The sequence below is a fragment of the Naegleria gruberi genome, assembly GCF_000004985.1.
Source record: "Naegleria gruberi genomic scaffold NAEGRscaffold_66, whole genome shotgun sequence".
Taxonomy (NCBI): Eukaryota; Heterolobosea; class Eutetramitea; order Acrasida; family Naegleriidae; genus Naegleria; species Naegleria gruberi.
The window spans coordinates 56116-76020 of record NW_003163261.1 but is presented as its reverse complement, the minus strand read 5'-3'; the positions used below and the strand labels follow the sequence as shown (position 1 = coordinate 76020).

Sequence of the window (19905 nt, the reverse complement as noted above, 5' to 3'; positions counted from 1 at the left end):
AAAATATGGTAAATTTTCAACTTGTAAATTGTGTTCCCTTGAAATAAGCTCTGGAATATCATTATATTTAACATCATAATAAAATATATCCATAAATAAGTTAGTTTCTTGATCTATTTCGTTCAACATAGAGTGATAGTAATATGAACTTCCAAAGGATGATGAATACAAATAAATTAGAGTAACCTTTGGTCTGAATTTAAGGTTCATAATCATTGATAGGGTTGAATATGAGATTCCAGACTTTGTGCTCTTGCTATTATGGTGGATGAATTGAGAGGGATCGTGTTTGAATTTACTATAGCATTTTAACAAAATATCTTGATCCTCAAACTTTCCATTAATACACTTGTCTAAAAAGTAAATGGTATTGTTAATATTAATCATAAGGGATGGGAATTTTACATATTCATCAAAATTGAAAACTGTCAATTCTTTTCCATTTTTTACTTTGATGTGGGATCTAAACAGGTTTCTTCCAAATTCTTTTTCAACAAATGAAATATGTGGTTGCTTTCCTGATTGCTTGTAAATTTCGTATGACAAGTGCTTTAATTTTGATATAAGTAAATCATTCCTATCCTCCAAAAATAGAATAACAGTCTCTTCTTGTTTTAAAAATGTTGAAGAACTTTGTGATTGTAACTCTCCTACTAAGGGTTCATATTTTTCAATCAACCAATCTGTTATTAACCTCGATTCCCCATCAAATGTCTCAAATTCGTTCTTGACATACTTGTAGAGTAGTACTTGTGATTTTTGAAAATTTGTAATGGCACTTTTCAACATGGTATGGCAAGAGAAATAACTCTTGTATTCACTTTCACTCTTTAGAATTACAAATTTCACTCGCAATGGTTGTACATAATTGAATGTAATGTTATAGTATTTTTGAAGATAGTAGTTATGATTATTTACATGATCTGATCCATCATAAAAGTATCCTATCAAAAGGTGTTCATCCACAAGAATATTTTCCATTGCTTGATTCACATAATCCATATTCCTTTCATCTCCTAGACAAACTTCATTATGAATCAATGTAGTGTTATCATTAATGTAGTCGTTAAATCCTAAAGGTTTCCTGTGTAATGACAATGTAATAAATCTATCCATCAAAAATGAAGAATAGTGGCTGTAGAAGAAGTACTTTTCTTGGTTTCCATTCAAAATAAATCTAAGTTGAGGTGATGTTAAAATAACAATTTTTTCTTTCATATCCTTGTCTACAATATTAAAATAATTAATTGCTCGGATAATAAATCTCTCCTCTGTATCAATTCCGTTTGATTTTCTATCATTCTTATTAATAAATCCATATATCGTTGTGTTGTTGTATTCTTGAAATAAATTTCCTGCCAATTGATATTGTCTGAAAAGCTCTAAAATAGATTTTCTAACTCCATACAAAGCTATACTATCCCACGGAAGATAAATAAATAATAACATGTTTGGGAATTGCTGTAATTGTGTTTTGTATTGAATGTACGAATCTATATGTTGAATGTATGGATAAGCTTCGGAAAAGTCAAGCGATTGAAGAGGATGATCAGGCAGAGGATCACTAAACACTTGGCCTAGGAGAAGTATTTTAAACAGTATCCAGGCTGTGATGAAAAATGTAATTCTGTTGGTGGATACACCATTCTTTTTTCTCATTTGTAATTTTTTTTATTAAGTATTTTATTCAATTATTATTGTCATTACCGAATATTTTGTCAAAACACCAAAACAAGCAAATTTTCGTGACATGATTTTGTAGGTAAACTTATGCTGGATTGCTTCTTTGAAGAACTTACAGATTGCTTTCAATTCTTTCACATTGATAGAGGACATTTGAATGGATCTGAGTACCGAAAAAATCCAGGAACACACCTCGAGATTCGAGGAGACAATCAACCATCCCTAATTTATGCAAGAAGAGGCAGTGGTTCAATAGAACACCTCATCAATAGCTCAATAAAATGATGTGATTTTACTGTTACTTTCTTAGTTCTACATTAGAGACCTGTGATACCCCATTCTGCACCCCTCTACTCTTCAATTCAATCTTCTCTGTTTGACATGCTCTCTCACTCTTAGGTTTGAGAACAACTTCTCTAAGAGTTGAAAGAAGCTGTTCACTTGTTTCAATTGTTTCCTTTCGACATTGCTCGAGTTCTTCTTGAATCTTTGATTTAAATCTTCCAACAATTTCGTGTTTGAAAGCATGTATCAATCCATTCGTTTGTTGTAACATCTCAGTAGATTGTTGAGAGCTTGTAGAGATGACTTTCAAAAAGTCTGTAAAAACTGAGAATAAAGGTGGTTCAGTAGTGCTTTTAGCTTCAACAGGTCTCCATCTATCCATAGATTTTCGTTTTGTTAACATCTTTCGAACAAATGAAGAATGTTTCTCAGACTGCAGTAATCTTTTTCGTTTTTGGATTCCTCTAAACCAAGATTGAATTCTAACACATGCGTTCATTTGAATCAAATAAGCCGAGAAAACATCCCCAAACATAATTTTAACATTGTTCTGAGGAGAGAGTTTCTCTGGAAGTTTTTTCCCATTAGATTTCATGAAAAAGTGAAGTAGTGATGATGTAATTTGGAACATTACTTGAAGTCCTTTTGATTGATGATCTAGTTTACTTCTTAATGAAACAACATTATTCCTAGCATTGATGAGTCTTTCATTTGTTTGGGAATTTTCATCAAATAATTTATCCCTTTTCTCTGTCAACTCTTGAACCAATTGTTGTTGGAACAGGAAGTACACTTCTCTTTCAGAGGCTGTCTTATTAAGCTCTGTTATCTAATATTAGCAAATTTTTTAAAATATAAAACTTACGATCAATTCTTCCACTTAATTTTCTTATCATCGTTTCTCTTTCCTTAATTTCTACCTTTCTCTCTCCTGTCACATCTTCTCTTAAAAGCTCCATGGCACTATTTAGATCAGACACTTGGAATTCCAATCTTGAGACTTGGTTTGTCAAAAATTTGTTCTCGTGTTCCAAAGATCTCAGCGTATTTTTAAGTTCTATTAATGATGGTTCAGTTTCTTCCTTAACTGAACTCTTGTTATTTTCCTCTGCTACCATTCTTTTGGCCTCTTTCTTCTTTTCATATTCAAACTTTTGTTTGTCTGTCATAAACAGTTCTGTCATTAAATACTCTAGTGTGTTGTGTTTGTTAGTCATTTCTTCTGGTCTCTCTGTCGTCATTATCTTGAGAATTTTGTTTTGAATTTCATTGTACTTGGATAACCCAATTTGAGCAACACTTTAAAAGTTGATAATTAAGAAAATGTTGAAACTTACTATAACTCATTTTGCAAGGCAAATATGACGGAACGAAGCATGTACACGTCATCCAAATACAAATACTTGTGTTTCAACAACAATTCTGTATCAAACCTCTGAGTAACCCAATTGTAAAAATTGAGCTCCTTTTTCATCGTTTCATTCTCCTTCAGCAGCTCAGGTAAGGTTCCCCAATTCTTAACTAGTTTTCTGATGTCTGAATCAGATTGTTCATATCTTTGAACCTTCTTCTTCAATACAAATATAAGATTTTCCAACAATTTCATCTTGTATTGTAGACATTTAGTATACTTTTCGGTATGGGATTCTTCCTTTGTTAGCTTTTTCTTCTTTTGGAAAGATTTAGTGTTATCGGAATTTCTTATAAGGGATGGAAGTCTTGGCACCGCATCTTTGGTGTTGAGAAATTGGTCTTTAATGGTTTCTGGACCAACACTTTGTAACAGATCTTCTTCCTCGGTTTTTTCAATTATTTCTTTGTACAATATTGGATCATGATGGTAAATATCTTGTTCCAGTTTGGATACAGATTCCTGCAGATTGTTCAAGTCGTTTTGGGAAGGATTTAACTTTACCAAATCATGATCATTCTTAGATTCATATTTCTTATGAAATTCCTCAATTTTTCTGTCCTTTTCAATCATTTGAGATTTCAAATGGTCTATTTCACTAGTATAACTTAGGTTTTCCCTCAACAAATAACAACAAACTTGAAATAGATCTTGAGGATGTCCATATGATACATTTTGAATACTATGCTCGTCTGGTTCGACAGATGAATGAACAATTTTATCATGGTATTGGAAAGCAGACATGATAAAAGCAAGTGTCGAGTAAATTTGCTTCCTCTTTTCTTGTTCTTGATTGGTGATTGGATAAAGTGGTTGCTTGCAGGCTTTAAGGACATTCAAGTAGTGTGCCAGGTCATCCGATTCATAAGTAAAACGGTTAGGGAGAGATGGATACACATTGATAATTAAAGGTGGTTTGTGATTTCGCTTTAACGATCCTGTATCATCAATTGTACTGCTTTTTGAATCTGCTCTTCTTGATGTCAGTGTTCCTAAGGGAGATTGTTTGCTTTGTACATTAATATTTGATAAACTGGAAAAAGAGGCAGCAGTTGTTTTTGGTCTTGGAATTGATGAAGAAAGATCCCTAGTTACAGTTTGCCTCATAGGTCTGTGCATAGATGCACTTTGAGGTTTAAAAATTTGATGTTTAGAAGATAAGAAATTTTCATTCCGTGATGTATCCTCTGATTTGAATTCCTTCAAACTATTCAAGCTTATCGTTAGTCTGTTGTTTTGTGAGTCTGATGAAGCTCTTCTCATTTTTTTTAATTGTTGCTGTAACTGAAAAAGGCGCCATTTTTGATTCTTAACGACAAGTTATCTACATTGTTCGTTATGATGTCCTATTTTCTATTTGTCGTAGATAATCTCAGATAGTGAAACAAAATGTTCAAAGAATGAAAACATTTTATATTTATCGTTTACTCTTAGATTTACCTGAGGTGGGCTGTTTGCCTCTTGATGAACTTCGCGTGTAGCTTCGTCTATCCTCAGAAGTATAACTATAATCTGAATAATCATCAGATATGTAAGCACTGGCATGTGAAGAGTACATATCAGTGTTGCTTGCCAATTCACTTTCATCTTCTGAGGTGTCATAATAAGTCTTCTTAATTGGTTTTCCTCTTTTTTTATCCTCCAATTTTGAGCTTGATAGTCTTCTTGGAGATTCTGGCATCTGCCTTGCCCTAGATGGTGAGCTTGAAACTCTTCCTCTGGATGGTTTTCTTTCTGGTATTTCTTTTGTAGATGTGGGCGTTTTTGAGCGAAGTGAAGGAGATATTGACCTAGATCCTCTATTGTTTGAGGAGGTTGGTGGTTTTGGAAGGGATAGCTTTGTTGACTTGGGAGATTCATAACCTTTCTTGTCAATTCTGTGTTTCTCGGTTGAAGATCTGTTCGATGTTCGTTTTTCTACACTATTAGTCAATACTTTTCTTCCAGGAGAAGGAGATCTACTTCTTTCAATTCGAGGAGATGAAGAAACTTTTGGAGAGGGAGACCTTGCTCTAGAGGATTTGATTACTGGGCTTGATCTTCCATCACTACTCGGTTTACTGGAATAGTATCTATTATTTTCAACCTTTAAAATATCTATTTCTGCTTTTGCTTGTTTGAGCTCTTTCTTTAATTGTAAAATCTTTTCCTCAAATTCAGCATTCCTAGTGTTATTAGAGTGAAGTACTTGTTTCTTCAGCCTTTCATTTTCAATAGTTTGAGACTGAAGCTCTCTTGCAATTTCATCGTATTGCTTTCTGACATGTTTCACTTCATTGGCCGATTCTACTTGCAGTTTTCTGTAGCTTTCCTCAATTTCTTTCTTTTCCCTAGCTATTTTATCAATACTAACACAATCAATCTAGACTAATATTTATAAATACTACTTACTCCTTACTTGGTTTCCTAAGTTGTTCATTTTCCGTTCTCAATGACTGAATCATATTTTTCAAAATTTCTACATTAGGTTCCTCATAGGCAAGCGGAAGTGGATATTTGACACAATCGTATTCTGTATAATAAATTACAATTAAATATTTTGTATTCGGAGGAGACATTGAATTTTTCGAGTCATCCTCCATTAAGGGAGATCCCTTTGATGATGGCTTCTTTTGAAATAAAACTTCCATTTGATTCTTTGTGATGAAATCCAAAGAAACGGAATTTGATTTCTTCATCAAAGCTTGATATATCATTTTTAGGAAGGTATGGAATTGTTTATAACTATTCGCTTTGCTAGTCAAGGTTTGTATGTCTGATCCAATTTTCTAATTTTCCATCATTAATTTATGTTTACTTACGTTGACTACTATATCTACCACACCACCGATCACAAGATATTCTATGCTCAATGGTCAGCATCAAGTTATCCGTGTCAGGTGTAGTAAAATACACCGTATAAGGTTCCCCTCCAAATGAAAAGTCTGTCTTTGAGTTGAATTTGTTTCCCTCTTCATTCATTTTTTTTATTGTTCTAAATTTTGGCGGGTTGTAGTTTGGTGATGATTTTTGGAGGTAAATATTACTCTCCAGTAGTGATGGACACGATATCATTCATAATGATGGAAACCATTTCTAATTAATTTTGATTTTAACTATTGTGGATTCACTCTATTAAAGCCATCACAACAATAAATATTTTAAATAATTTTTTGTAATTTTAAAAAAATGATGAGAAGACTCGCTAAGAGCTTGTTGGAGCGAAAGGCAAAGACAAGAATCGAAGAATTGAACGAACAATATGTGGAAGTAATGAAAAGAGGTACAAACGCCAGTACCGCTCAAGCTCGTGCTGTAAGAAGTACTGGTTTGGATGACCAGGATGTTCTCTCTGGTAAACAACATATTTTACATAAACAAAGAAAGGATCGTTTAGTCTTCTTACCAGACAGAGAAATCCTTGAAAATAGTAATTATCCAGCTGAATATCCAAGTACATACGTTCCTGTTCCGGAACCAGAAGTACCAAACCACAAGGGAAGAAGAGCTTTGGGTCAATTATACAAACAATTCCTTGAATTGTACAATCGTCATAGAAGATTTGTTTGGTTCAACGGATACGATCCATCTATTCAAGCTGGTGGTGTTTGGGTTGCTCCATCCGCCACTGTTATTGGTGATGTTAGATTGTGTGATCATGTAAATGTTTGGTATAACGCTGTTTTGAGAGGAGACAAGAATAGTATTGAAATAGGAGGATACACTAATATTCAAGATGGTGTTGTTATCACAACTGATGATAAGCCAAACTTTGGTGGTTTTGACAGTAATGTTGTTATTGGAGGTCACACCACTATTGGACATGGTGTAAAGCTCCATGCCTGTCGTATTGGTAATGAATGTGTTATCGGAATGAACGCAACCATTCTCGAAGGTGCTGTAATTGAAGATAATGTTGTCATTGCTGCTGGTTCTTTAGTCCCACCTGGAAGAAGAATTCCACATGGTGAAATGTGGGCTGGATCACCTGCCAAGTTTGTTCGTAAATTAGGACATCACGAAGAAGAACAAGTCAAGACTGATGCTGAAGCTTATGTCAATCTTGCTGAAGCTCACTCTTTGGAATTTACTTCTTTTGGAAAAGCTTATAAGGAAGTTGATGTTATAGCTGACAAGCTCGAACAAATCAATCCTGAATCTGTTGATGGAAGACCTGTTCACTGGCAAGTATGGCATGAACAATCCAAGAATGCTACTGTTGCTTTGTGGAAGAAGGACAGAATTCTTTAAATTTCATTTAACATTTCTTTTGCTACTATAAACTCTCACCATTTTTGATAATTGGTAATCATGTCTGGGTCCTTAGTCAATTATGTGGTGCTTCAAAATCAATAAAAAAACAATTTATTTAAGCCACTTTTTCATTCTTGGTTTTCTTCTTAGAGGAACCTGAGTCAGAAGTTGATTTACGTTTCTTTTCCCCTTCAGAACGTTCTTTCTTTTTCTTCTTGTCTTTCTTATCTGAAATAATTGGAGTGCCATCACTTATGTCCAGCTTTTTGATGATGGCAGCTCTCTTTTCCTTCTTTTGAATTTCTTCCTCTTTCTTCTGTTCCCTCTTCAACTTTTTTTGTTTAGTTTGTTGCTTTCTGGTTGTTGTAACAGAGGCATTCTTGATGGCTGTGGTTTTCTTCTTCTTGTCCTGATTCAGTTTCTCACTAGCTGTGTGCTTATCAGAACGGAACTTCTTTTTGAATTCTCTGGAGAGAGCTTGAAGTCTACCTCTTTCTCTTGGTCCTACAAGTAAAACTTCCTCTTCTGTTGCACCCAAAAAGTGTTTGGCTCTTCTTTTGCCCTTACTGACCAATTCATAATAACTGACCTGGGTTGGATTCTTGATAAGTTCAACCTTTTCAGTTTGAGTGCCATCGTCATTGGCAATAAATGTCGTCTTCTTCACATAACGTTTTCCAATTTCAACAACACTTGGCTGTTTACTCTTTCTGCCACGTTTTTTTTTACCAGTTTCAGCCTCAGCCTCATCCATTTCTTTGAGTTTTTGTTGGATAGAGCTATTCATTAACTTATCCAACTCCTCCTTATCTGCCTTTGATCGGCCAAGCTTTTGTTCCACCAACTTGTCAATAATGTCATCAGGTGTCTCGTAGAAATTCAAGCCACGTTGTAATTTGATGGCCTCTCTAAAGTAGACATCTTGTAACACTTCTTTGAAAATGTTAATTCTGGCAATATCTTTAGCATTCTTTCTGCTATCAATGGCATTATTATCCATAGCACCATTGGTATTATCCATAGCACTGTTGGTATTAATGTCAAATAATGTTTCTCTATTTACATATTCTACACCTGGTTGATAACCTTGTTGTTTAAGAATTTTTCTGGCATTCATCTTTCTATCAGCTCTTGTCATATTCTTCAATTGGTCTTCTGTATACTTGTTATTGATTAAAATCCTCTTAGCCTCAGTATCTGTCATGGAAGGTAAAATTTCTTCAATTTCGCTTTGAATTCTCTTCTCGGTTTCTTCCACTAATTGCTTAAGTTTGTCAGGATTTGTAATATTTTGGTGAATAACTCCTAAGAGTTGTAACTTGACACCTTCCTTACCACCTTTAAAGCACAAGTGGAAGTTATTAGTTTTATCCCAAGGTAATTCAATCTTTTCTCTCTCGATAAATCTAATAGTATCACGATACTTCTCTTCAACTCTTGCAAATGAAAGTTCAAAGGCGACCATGGATGCTTCATCGTCAATACCCTTGTCATTCAATCTTAAATCACCTGAAAGCATAGATTCATTAATGCAAACCATTTCAGGTGAGACCAAATTTTGTAATTCCTCCTCTGATGGAATAGGTTTTGATGGATGGGCTGTCCAAACACCACTTCCTCTATCATAGGTTGCCAAAGCTTTGAGTCTTTCTCTGATTGTTTGATGAGGAAAATCTGGGAATGCTTCCTTGATATCATCAATTTTGATTTTGAGTTGTTTCTTTCCTTTCTTCATCTGGTCTAGGAAAGATCTGTAAATAAATAAGGTAAGTCTATTGTTGGTGTAACTTTCAGAAGCACGAGTTCTTGGTGGAGTTACTTCAACTTGTGGTTGAGTGTGGCCAACGACATACTCTCTTGGAATTTCACGAATATAGAATTTGGTTTTGCCACCTGAAGCCTTTCTTGTACAGAGTAAAAAGTCTGTGCTTTTGACTTCTTGTTTGAAGATTTGAGCACGGAACATGTTGTTTTCAGTTGTTGTAAAAAATTCTCCATCTACAAGAGTATTAATCAATGGTACACCATCCTCAGATTCTACAACAATTGGAATACCATCTTCACACTCAGGAACACTGTCAAAGGCAGAATTTGGTTTTTTGTAATAGTTCATTATCATAGTACCCATACCAACGTTGTTAAGCAAGGATGGACGTTCTTCAACATATTCCATAAGAATAACACGGTGATCGTTCGCAGATAGGTCCTGCTTTTTTTCAATGTCCTTTCTCTTTTTTGACTTTTTTTTCTCTTTCTTTGGTTTTCTGAAAACTACAGTCATTATTTCATTATTTTTGAATTTGTTCTTTCTGTGGTGGTGTCTACGCAATTCATTATCAGGAATATAGCTTCTGTACAATTTTGGATCCAATTTGAGTGCAGGTTGGGAATGTCTGACAGTATACTTCTTAGCTGTTGTCTTTTGAGATTGGTCCTTGATAGTTTGACCTTCATATTTGCTGTCATTTGAAATGTTGTAAATGTTATATTCAATAGTATCAAATATTTCATCCTTGTCTACATTGGATTGGCCATCAGACTCATTGAAAAACATTGACTTGTCGTTCATGTCAATGATAAGTTTGGTATTTTTAGCTTGTTTCTTGCTGGCATCATATTCATCCCAATAAATATCATCCATCCAATCTCCATTCATTAATTGTTCATTCAAGAATTTGACTTGTTCGTCGTCATAATCGTCAGCAACAGGGTCAAATGTAACCTTTCTGAGTGTGCTGATTCTGTTCTTGAACTTTGATTCTTCTTCTTCCTCCCTTTCCTTCTTCTTTCTTCTTGTATATTTTCTCTTTGGTTTTTTACTTTCATCCCTTGGAAAGTTTGGATCTGACTCGGCCAAATCAGTACTATGAGGTTGGGAAGGATTTGGTTCCTGCTCCTTTATGAGAGGTGTTGTAGTTGATGTATTGCTTGTGGCAGAAGGAGTCTGAGCATCTTTTGTTTCAGTATTTGCTGATTTTGATGTATCTTTTGGTTTGGTTTCTTCACTTTTTTCAGCTATTTCACCCCAAGCTCCTTCCTGCTTTGTGTTGAGTTTGGGAATTCCACTCAAATCAGGAACTTCATTAATTTTGTTGCTTTGAAAGTCTTTGTGGGAACTGAAAATTGTATTTAATCCCAAAATAGAGGATTTGTTAGTTTCAAATACTGGCTTAGGTGTTGTTTGTTCTGGTTGTTTTTTGGATTCCTTGTCTTCAAGTTTCACCAAATCCCATACAATGTTCTCTTCCCAGTTGACTTGATCAACATTTTCTACGGAACAACGTTGAGAAATTATATCCATTTGTGATTGTTTTAAATAATTTACAGAGGATGGCTTTTCATCTTCAGCCGATTCGGAAGATTGATCAACACTTGCTGTCTCTGTTAGTTTTGTAGAAGGATCAACCCGAATGTCATTCTCGAAAAACAAGTCTTCATCGTCATCTCCATCTTCCAAATTATAGGTAACTTTTGCGTGATCTTTCATCTTTTGTATTAATCCTTTCATGTTGAAGGCTTTATGTTTGTTCTTCTTTTGCTCTTTAGCTCCAAAGAGTTCGGAAAATCGTAACAGAGGATTTTCATCATCATCAACCGATAAAACAAATTTAGCTGGATATTCTTCTTCGAAAGAAGCGTCTTGCTCCAATCCCGTATACTCTTCATCACTAATTAAACTATCATCATCACTTTCATCATCTTTTTTTTCCTCATCCATAAAACCAAATCCGAACTTGTTACCAATACCTCCCAAGCTGCTTACCATATCCTTGTCAAGGATATCATCATAGTTACCAAGCAGGAGGGATAAACCGATATCGCTTTCCTTCTTTTTCACCATTTTTTTAATAGTTGTTACGAGTACTCCAGCCGAAAAATTCGGTTCACGATGTTACTGTGTAATTTTTAGAATAGGTTGATTTCTTGGAATAAAACATCTCAATGATCTGTTGAGAAGCGAAAGGATAAAAACTTATAGGATCTAGACCGAAATCTCAGGAACAAAAACAAAAAGACATTTATGAAAGATACATAACTTGGAATTCTGTAAAGATATCGTTCTATATACGCTGTATATAATAATAACTAAATATTTCATAAATAATAGATAATCTGGTGGAGAAAATAGGTAATTGTTTGCTTTTCAATTTTTTTTATTTAGAATAATTTATTACAATTTGTCATTCAGACTTCGTGATTGAATAAATTGTTGTGAGATTGGTTAAGTTTTAGATATTTCAACATAATTTAAACATAAATTTATTCAATTCCCAAATATTATTGTCAAAGTGTGGAAGTTGAGAAATGCCAACCGTCAACAGTCACAAAAAAATGTCAAACTCTAACACAGAGGATGACACATTCATCACCATTTCTACCAACGAAGAGTCAATTAACAAATTTTTCGATTTAGACCAACTTCTTGATAATTTACGACAATTTCCAGTTGTATTATTAAAAACTGTCAATGAAATTGCAGGTTTGTATTTTCCAAAGATTTCTATTAGATAATTTCTTTCACAAAACAGAACAACAAAAGAAGGAACAAGAGGAATTTTATCCATCACATGACGATTATGTTGACGATGAAAGTTTAAATGATATTCAATCTATTGAAAGTGATGATGAGGAAAATACTCCATCTCCAAATAACAATAATCAAACAACAACAACAACAAATCAAACAATGGATAATTTGGTACCAGTGGAAGTGAAACAACAGTCCCTTTCTCAAATCATGCTCCAACACAAGTTACAATTACACAATTTGCCAAAAGTTGTGGAAAACGATCATTCACCAAATGGACAACCATCTTCCTATTCCTCTCCAAGAGGCAATCACTTGGCAGCAGCATCAAACTCCAATCTGAAGAGATTACCAAGTGCTCTCAGGTTTGAATCAGCAAATTTGACTCCTAGATCCCCCAGACCTTCTAATACCCCATCGTCTGCCTCCTCCACCAACACCAACAGCAAATCATCTTCCTTCAAGAATTCTTCTCCTCTTGCAGCATCATCGGCTGTTGGAGTTAAAGTCTTCTCACAAGAAAATGAAGTTGATCAACAACAAGTATCACCACAGAAGGAAAATACAGAATGTAGAAACAATAATTCATCAACAACCACTAGTACAACAGGTAATAATACTAATGGTCTAACAACAGCAACAACAAATGTACCAGTTACAAGTCGACCAAAACAATCTGATGATTTTGTGGAACATCCTCTCTTTTCACCACCAGATAATTTCATAGAGATGGTTCATGAGAATTTACCAATCCACTTTAATGATGTACTAACATCAAATAATGATGAATCTATTAGACAAATTCTTAATAATTCACTTTCCGATCATCCTGCTCTTCAATTTGCAACACGATTAATTCTAGATGAAAAACAAATTGTTAGAATTAATAATAATAATTTAGATGGTTCGAAAATTAAAAATCAATTGGATTGGGATTTGGAGATGAGCGCAAAGGCTGGATTGAATCCAATTACAGGAAAGCAATTGTCTGATTCTACATCAACCACTTGTAATTTACTTATTAGCTCACAAATCGGAAGTACAATTGTACCAATTTCTGCTCCACTATCAGCCAATCAGATTAGAATTGATGATTCACCTTACAAACCATCTCTTACTCCAAGTGCCTCTCTACCTCTTACTCCAAAAAGACTTAAAGCTAGAAGTAACACTACCAATAATGTACTTTCCAACCCAACTGTGAATGTTGCTCCTCCTGCCAGTTCATCATTTTCTCCAATTTCAACGAATTATCTTTCTGTCAACTCACAAGAATATTTAGGAGGCAAGTATTCATCTGCTTCCAATACTGGTTTGGGAATGATTTTGACCAATAGTGGTAGTAGTTTAGTTGACCCAAGAAGAAGTGATGTCGATCTTGAAACATTAGAAGTTGATGTAGAAGAAGAGGAAGAAGAAGAAATTGTTAACACAGAGTTAAACTTCCGAGAAGTATCCGAAAAGATGTATGAAGAAACTTCAAATAGAGTTGCCTCAATCTATAACCCTTTTTATAGACTGTCAAATTTGGAAGAGGATGTTTGCAAGAGAGGAATACCTTCAAATCCTTTCCAAGTCGATCAATCTCTCAAAATTCTCATCAATGCCAAAGGTTTAATATTTGAAAATACTGATATTAATCTGGAACCACTCTATGCGACACTGTATCTGTATGATAAAAAGACAGAATCAAGAATTTCAGAAGAGTTCAATTTTACTTTGAACACTGGTATGGGAACTCTTACCCAATTGGGAATTGAAAAATCTTTCCCTAAAGATTTACTTAGTACAGAGGCCAAGATGAAGGCTATATTTTCTGTGAAGGATAAGAATCCAAACATTTATCTAGTTCTCTGGGTTAAGAGAATATTCTCAGATAACTCATATGTTGATAATACCTATCTAGCAAAGAAAAAGATTGATGAATCATCTAAAAAATCATACTTGGAAAAACTTAAAACAGCTTACTCGTTCTTGGATCAATTTAAATCCCCTCTGATCTGTGCCGTCGAGCCTCTCTTTGAGGAAAAACGAGAATCTGTCACATCTAATGAACTCAAAGTAAGCATTGAAGAGCCACCAACATATGAAGTGAGAAAAGGAGCAATTATCTTTGACAAGCTATTTGTTGTCCCTCACTTAGATGGAAAGAAACAAAGGTGCAATGTTTCTAGTCTCATTGAACACCAAAGAGACTACTCCAAACAGAAAGGAACTTTAAAAGTTGACAATATTACTTTCAAAAATATTTCTGCAAAATTTACAATGCTTATTGATAGTAATCCTGATAATATTTCTAAATATCATCAAGTTAGGCCACTCTATGATACTGGAGTGCATGAAGTTAAAGCTGTTTCTGTCTCAGAAGACAATGCTGATTCCTTCACATTTGATGATGATGAAACCATAACCATGTCTTTCAATACTTTTTCTCATTCTTCAAAATCCACAACTCTCTTCACAACAGCACCAAAGTTAGATTTAACATTCAATCATGTTTTGTATATTTTACTTGATAACATCAATATGACATCACTTCCAAATTCTTACAAATCAGTTGCCGTTAGAGTTTTGTTAAGAGAAAATGATGAAATGAGTGGAGGCGTTCTTGTTGGAGCTAGTAGAATTTTCTCTGAAGGAAGTAGAAACTATATTGGAGGTATGGATATTAAGCAACAAGCCATATCCAGTATTACTTATCACGAAAAGTATCCTCTGTTCTTTGACCAAATCAAAATTCAACTTCCATTCCCTATTCATGATAACCATCATTTAGTTTTTGAATTTAGACATGTTTCCTCCAAGAGAGGTCAACCAGTATCAGGTGTAGTTGGAAAAGCTGATACTACAGTGATTGGCTTCTCTATTCTGAAACTGGTCCAAGATGAAGGATTTAAGAATGGTATGAAAAAATTACCAATATATAAGTGCACAACTTTACCAAACAATTATCTTTCTGATAAGTCTTTACAAAAGTATGCTAATGGAAAATCCATTTTTAGATTTAATGTTATTGCCAAATCATCAATTTTCCCATCAGACAAGAATGCTGTATCTTTATTAACAAACTCTGGGCTTTTCATTAATTCAAAGAACAATAATTTACCAAAGGGTTCCTTTTTGAGTCAATTGAATGATGCCATGTCACTTTCTGATGCTGAAAGTATTTTGAAAAACTTCCAGAAAGCTCATTGGTCTCAAATGCTTTATCATTTCCCTGTATTTTTGAATTGTGTAATGTACATTATTGCTAATGTTAAAACAGCCTCTTTGCAGAATTCTACAAGTTCAGAAATTCAAAACAATAACTCTGTATCTGAGAAAACTCTAGGTATTGCTGGATTTGTAAAAAAGAGAACAGCCACTCTCACCTCCAGAACTAAAAATGTTGAATCTGTGAAAGAGACAACAACATCAACATCAACAACCACAACCTCCCTTTCATTGCTAGTCTTTGAAACTCTTCTCCACATGTTGAGAGGTATGAGAAGTAATTCCAGATTAGATTATTATGAGAGAGATCAATTTTTGAATGGATATATTTATTACATGTTCAAAAATCCTCCAACGCCAGATAATACAAGCTTTTGTTTACTGTTGGCAGAAAGATGGGAAGAATTCTTCAAATCATGTCATACCAAAGAAACAGAGAGTAGAACCAAAGAATCAAACTCGAATACTACAGAAAGTTCAGGAGCTTCTTCTTCTACAAACGATAGCGTAGCCAATAGACCAAGAAGAGCAACCTACTTCTCTAAACCACGCTCTAACCAATCATCAGAAAGCCAAGAAAGCACTGTTGAAGAAATTAATGCTTTGGACTCATTGAAACTTTCTTGGTTTTTGTTTGATACACTTGTCAAATCAATGAAACTCTACATTTTGGAGGGAAAGAAACAAGACGTATTTACAGAAGTTTTCTACACCAAGATGAGAAGCTTACAAACAAAATTGATGGAAAGACTACTCACAGCCTCAGGCGACCCTATCAAGTTACATTTTGTTAAGGTTGTCAATAGGCACTTGGCCTTGTTCATGTGTGATTTATTGGAAATTTCACTAATGAAAGAAATGAAAGATGATGTTAGATTTAGAAAATTTGTCAAGACAGCCCTCAATGATTATGTACTTACAACACAATTCAAATCTTCTCCTGTTGTGGTGGGTCTAAAGTTTGATTTTGCTGAAATTATAATTGACTCAAGCATATTTGTAGAAGTTAACATGTGTAGTGAAACACCATTTCTTCTAAAGTTTGTTATTGGTATCTTACAAAAGGCCAACAAACCAGATTTAAGAACAATAACTCTGAGAATAATTAATAGATTAATTGTAAAGCTAGACTCATTAACAAAGTTTAGCTCTGCTGATTCTAGAAATGAAATTTGCAAACTAGTAATGCCACTTTTCTTTGAGATTGCCCATGTAGAAAAATTATTAAGAAATATGGACAATGATCTTCAGTCTCACTTTGCTGTTTCGTTTGTTCACTGTTTGAGAAATAGAAAGAAAGAAGAATGGCCTGAGATTTGGAACCACAAGTCTCCAGATGTGCTCGTTAGTTTTGTAAAACTTCTTTCGATTGCCATTAACAAGCACATTGCATATCCTGTCAGGGTTACTAGAAGAATGATCAAAACAATTGTTATTGAAATTTTGGTCTGTTTCATTGAACAAAAATGGGAATTGATGATTATGGAAAACGAAAAATATTCTCCTGTTATCGAGGAGGTATTGCTTTTAATTATGAAATATATTGAGCAATTCAACCAATCTTCACAAGATGCTGAAAATGTAAGAAAGAGAATGGATCCAATGTTGACAAATACCATGTTAACTCCTTTATTCGTTACAATTGTACAAAAGCTTATTCCTGTTTTCAGCATTGATATTCATGACGACAGATGGAAATGGGCTTTAGGTACTCTATTGTCTGTTTGTTGCTTCCCACTATCACAATCAGAAAATGAATCATATATCCTTGAAAGTATTGACTGCCTCTTGATATCTCACCAAGCCAAATTAGAGAACATTGAGAAAAATCACGAGAAGCTTATCCTTACTGAAGACTCTGAGAAGAACTATGTAGTGGAGAATAATCAAATCAAAGCAGCTACTCTTGACAAGCTTATTGAAAAAATCACCAGCGACAAGGAAACGGACCCAAAGTTCAGAGATGTCTTCTTCCTCACCTATCGTTCCTTCTGTTCTAGCCATGTCCTAATGGATAAGTTAATTGACAGATTCAATATTGCTGAAGAACAGAAAAAGCAAGATATTCAACCAGAAGCCAACACTAAAGTACTCCTCAGAGTTATCAATGCTGTTAAAATGTGGGTCGAAAAGTATTTCCATGATTTTGATAATTTATTGCTTGTTCGTTTGATTCAATTTTTGGATTCAGTTGCAAATATCAAAGAATTTTCTTCCTTCTGCAATGCTCTCAGAAAAACGCTCAGTAACAAGCTGATCAAAGATAACGATAAGGCTGTTAAACATGCTAAACAAACTGATGTTCCTGACCCTATTATTCCAGAAAACTTTAGTGAACATGTTGCCTTTAATATTCTCGAATGGAGCCCAATTGAAATCGCAAGACAAATCACACTCATTGAATACGAATATTTCCAAAAGATTGAACCAAAGGAATGCCTTAGTGGTGCCTGGACAAAATCTTCAAAATATGACGAAGCTCCAAATATTGCCCACTTGACTGATCGATGGAATAAGATGACTCAATTTGTTGCATGTTCTATTCTTTCACAAAATGATCTCAAAATTAGAAGAAGATACATTATCAAATTTATAGAGTTGGCAAATGCATTAAGAGATATCAATAATTTCCATGGTCTTTCAGAAATACTCAGCGGTTTATCCAATGTTTCTGTTTACAGATTGAAAAAGACTTGGGCAACAGTTCCAACAGAGTACTTGACATTGTATGAGGATTTGAAGAAATTGTGCTCTCAAGAGCAAGCAAACAAGAACATGAGACAAGCTCTTCAACTTTGCCTCCCTCCATGCATTCCTCCATTAAGCATGTATCTGAAAGATTTAACATTCATCAACGATGGTAATCCAGACTATATTCGTGATGGCCTAATCAACGTATTCAAACGAAGACAAGTTTCTAAAATTATTTTAGAAATTAGACAATATCAAATGCAACCTTACTATTTCGAAACTGTTGATTTCATCAAGAGAATTATCAATCAAATCCAAACAGTAACTTTGGAGGATTACAAACTTTACACTAGTGGAGTTTCAACCAATCCTTCTATCCAATCCTTACTTTCTCTTGGAAACATTCAACTTGTTGATGAAGATACATTGTGGGATAGGTCTTTAGAATTAGAGCCAAGACAACCACAACAATAAACTCTTCTTTTAATCAGGATATTAATCTAGATAAAACCATGTTTTATTTCCTTATCTGTTGGTTGTCCATAATATACGGAAAGGGCAGTGAAATAAAGTTAAAATTTAATAATTGATTGCACAATCTAAAAATCTCCAGATGGGTTCTGTGTATCAGAAATACCTCCACCATTAAATCTTTTAACCTCCTTCTCTGATCTATTTCTATGCAAGTGGAATAAATTAACAGCATAACATGGATTTGAAATTCTATATCTATTAGAATCACGTTTCAAATAATATAAAATAACATTTTCACTGCCCATATATCCCAAATTAGTATTATTTAACTTGTCGATGATTGAATCTCCAAATTTATCCGTATTCCTGAAAATGAATGCATCATGTGAACCTTGATATCCACCACATTGATCTCTATTATTAATTGGATCTGGCTTATTACCAACTAGAGTTTCCTTTCTTGAAATAACATATGCAGTTTGATATGGCATTCTATGGAACTCAACTAGGGTATTATCAAAATAAACATCAGTATTAATGAGTCCTACAATTTTTTGTGGTAATTTGTCATTACAATATCTCATAAAATCACCAACTGTAATACGATGACCTAGCATGTGAATGACAAGTTTTTCTTGTCCAATTAACTTCTTTAAATCTTTATCGTTTGCATCATTCTCTTGAAGGAGGTGAACTTTTTCAACAAATGGATTGAAAAGATTTAATTGAATTGCTGCCAACATATCCACATAATGATCGTTTTGCATACCTCCAAATAATTGAGTTACTAAATGAACTGCTGGATTTTTAACATTTCCACTTAAGATTTGTTTAGTCAGTTCAATTGATTTTAATTGATCATTTTTTAACAATTGTGAAAATTTGGACAAGTTATCATCGTTGGTTTGACTTGTGGCACACGGTTTTTCAATTATCTTTTCAACAATCTTTTCTAAAGGTATTTCTATTGTCTTTTCAATTATCTTTTCAATGACTTTTGGTTCTTGTGAAGATGTTTGTTCTCTGACCTTAGTTGAGATGACAACATTATTGGCTTGGTTATCATTCCGAGAAAGATTAGAATAATAGAGAAAAATTACTCCTATTATTAAGATTGAAACTACAACAAATATTAGTCTTTTTTGCATTTTTTTTAGGAGTGTTCGTTGTAACCCTAATATTTTGTGGGGTAAAATGGGGTAATTTTTTATCGAGTTCATGATCGATGGAGAACATCGCCAGGTGGAGATTGGCTTTGGCTTGTTAACTTTAAGGAAGTTGCCAATGTTTAATACCCTGCCGCTATAAATCCAAAGGCTGGTGGTAGATTACAAAGAAACTTTGGTGTGTTCGTTTGCAACTATTCTTTATTGAAATTTTATTCATA

General features: G+C 34.1%; 6 protein-coding genes across 6 annotated transcripts; 2 read left to right on the top strand and 4 right to left on the bottom strand.

The window, feature by feature from the left end:
- Positions 1-212: 212 nt before the first annotated feature.
- Positions 213-4642, bottom strand: NAEGRDRAFT_74041 (uncharacterized protein; the record flags this gene model as incomplete). Its single annotated transcript, XM_002670861.1, has 5 exons — positions 213-256; positions 300-1647; positions 2030-2790; positions 2834-3267; positions 3306-4642. 5 exons carry the CDS (start codon positions 4640-4642, stop codon positions 213-215), a joined length of 3924 nt encoding a protein of 1307 aa, XP_002670907.1.
- Positions 4643-4796: 154 nt separating this feature from the next.
- On the bottom strand, positions 4797-6340 carry NAEGRDRAFT_74040 (uncharacterized protein; the record flags this gene model as incomplete). The annotated part of the gene is made up of 3 exons (XM_002670860.1): positions 4797-5727; positions 5771-5891; positions 6181-6340. 3 exons carry the CDS (start codon positions 6338-6340, stop codon positions 4797-4799), a joined length of 1212 nt encoding a protein of 403 aa, XP_002670906.1.
- A 207-nt stretch (positions 6341-6547) lies between these two features.
- NAEGRDRAFT_81690 (uncharacterized protein) lies at positions 6548-7729 on the top strand (the record flags this gene model as incomplete). Its single annotated transcript, XM_002670908.1, has 1 exon — positions 6548-7729. The coding sequence occupies one exon, from the start codon at positions 6548-6550 to the stop codon at positions 7607-7609; it is 1062 nt and encodes a 353-aa protein (XP_002670954.1). The 3' UTR covers positions 7610-7729.
- On the bottom strand, positions 7709-11453 carry NAEGRDRAFT_81689 (uncharacterized protein; the record flags this gene model as incomplete). Its single annotated transcript, XM_002670859.1, has 1 exon — positions 7709-11453. One exon carries the CDS (start codon positions 11451-11453, stop codon positions 7728-7730), a length of 3726 nt encoding a protein of 1241 aa, XP_002670905.1. The 3' UTR covers positions 7709-7727.
- A 464-nt stretch (positions 11454-11917) lies between these two features.
- On the top strand, positions 11918-18518 carry NAEGRDRAFT_53208 (rasGEF domain-containing protein; the record flags this gene model as incomplete). The annotated part of the gene is made up of 2 exons (XM_002670907.1): positions 11918-12092; positions 12142-18518. 2 exons carry the CDS (start codon positions 11918-11920, stop codon positions 18516-18518), a joined length of 6552 nt encoding a protein of 2183 aa, XP_002670953.1.
- A 125-nt stretch (positions 18519-18643) lies between these two features.
- Positions 18644-19666, bottom strand: NAEGRDRAFT_74036 (uncharacterized protein; the record flags this gene model as incomplete). Its single annotated transcript, XM_002670858.1, has 1 exon — positions 18644-19666. The coding sequence occupies one exon, from the start codon at positions 19664-19666 to the stop codon at positions 18644-18646; it is 1023 nt and encodes a 340-aa protein (XP_002670904.1).
- Between the last annotated feature and the right edge of the window lie 239 nt (positions 19667-19905).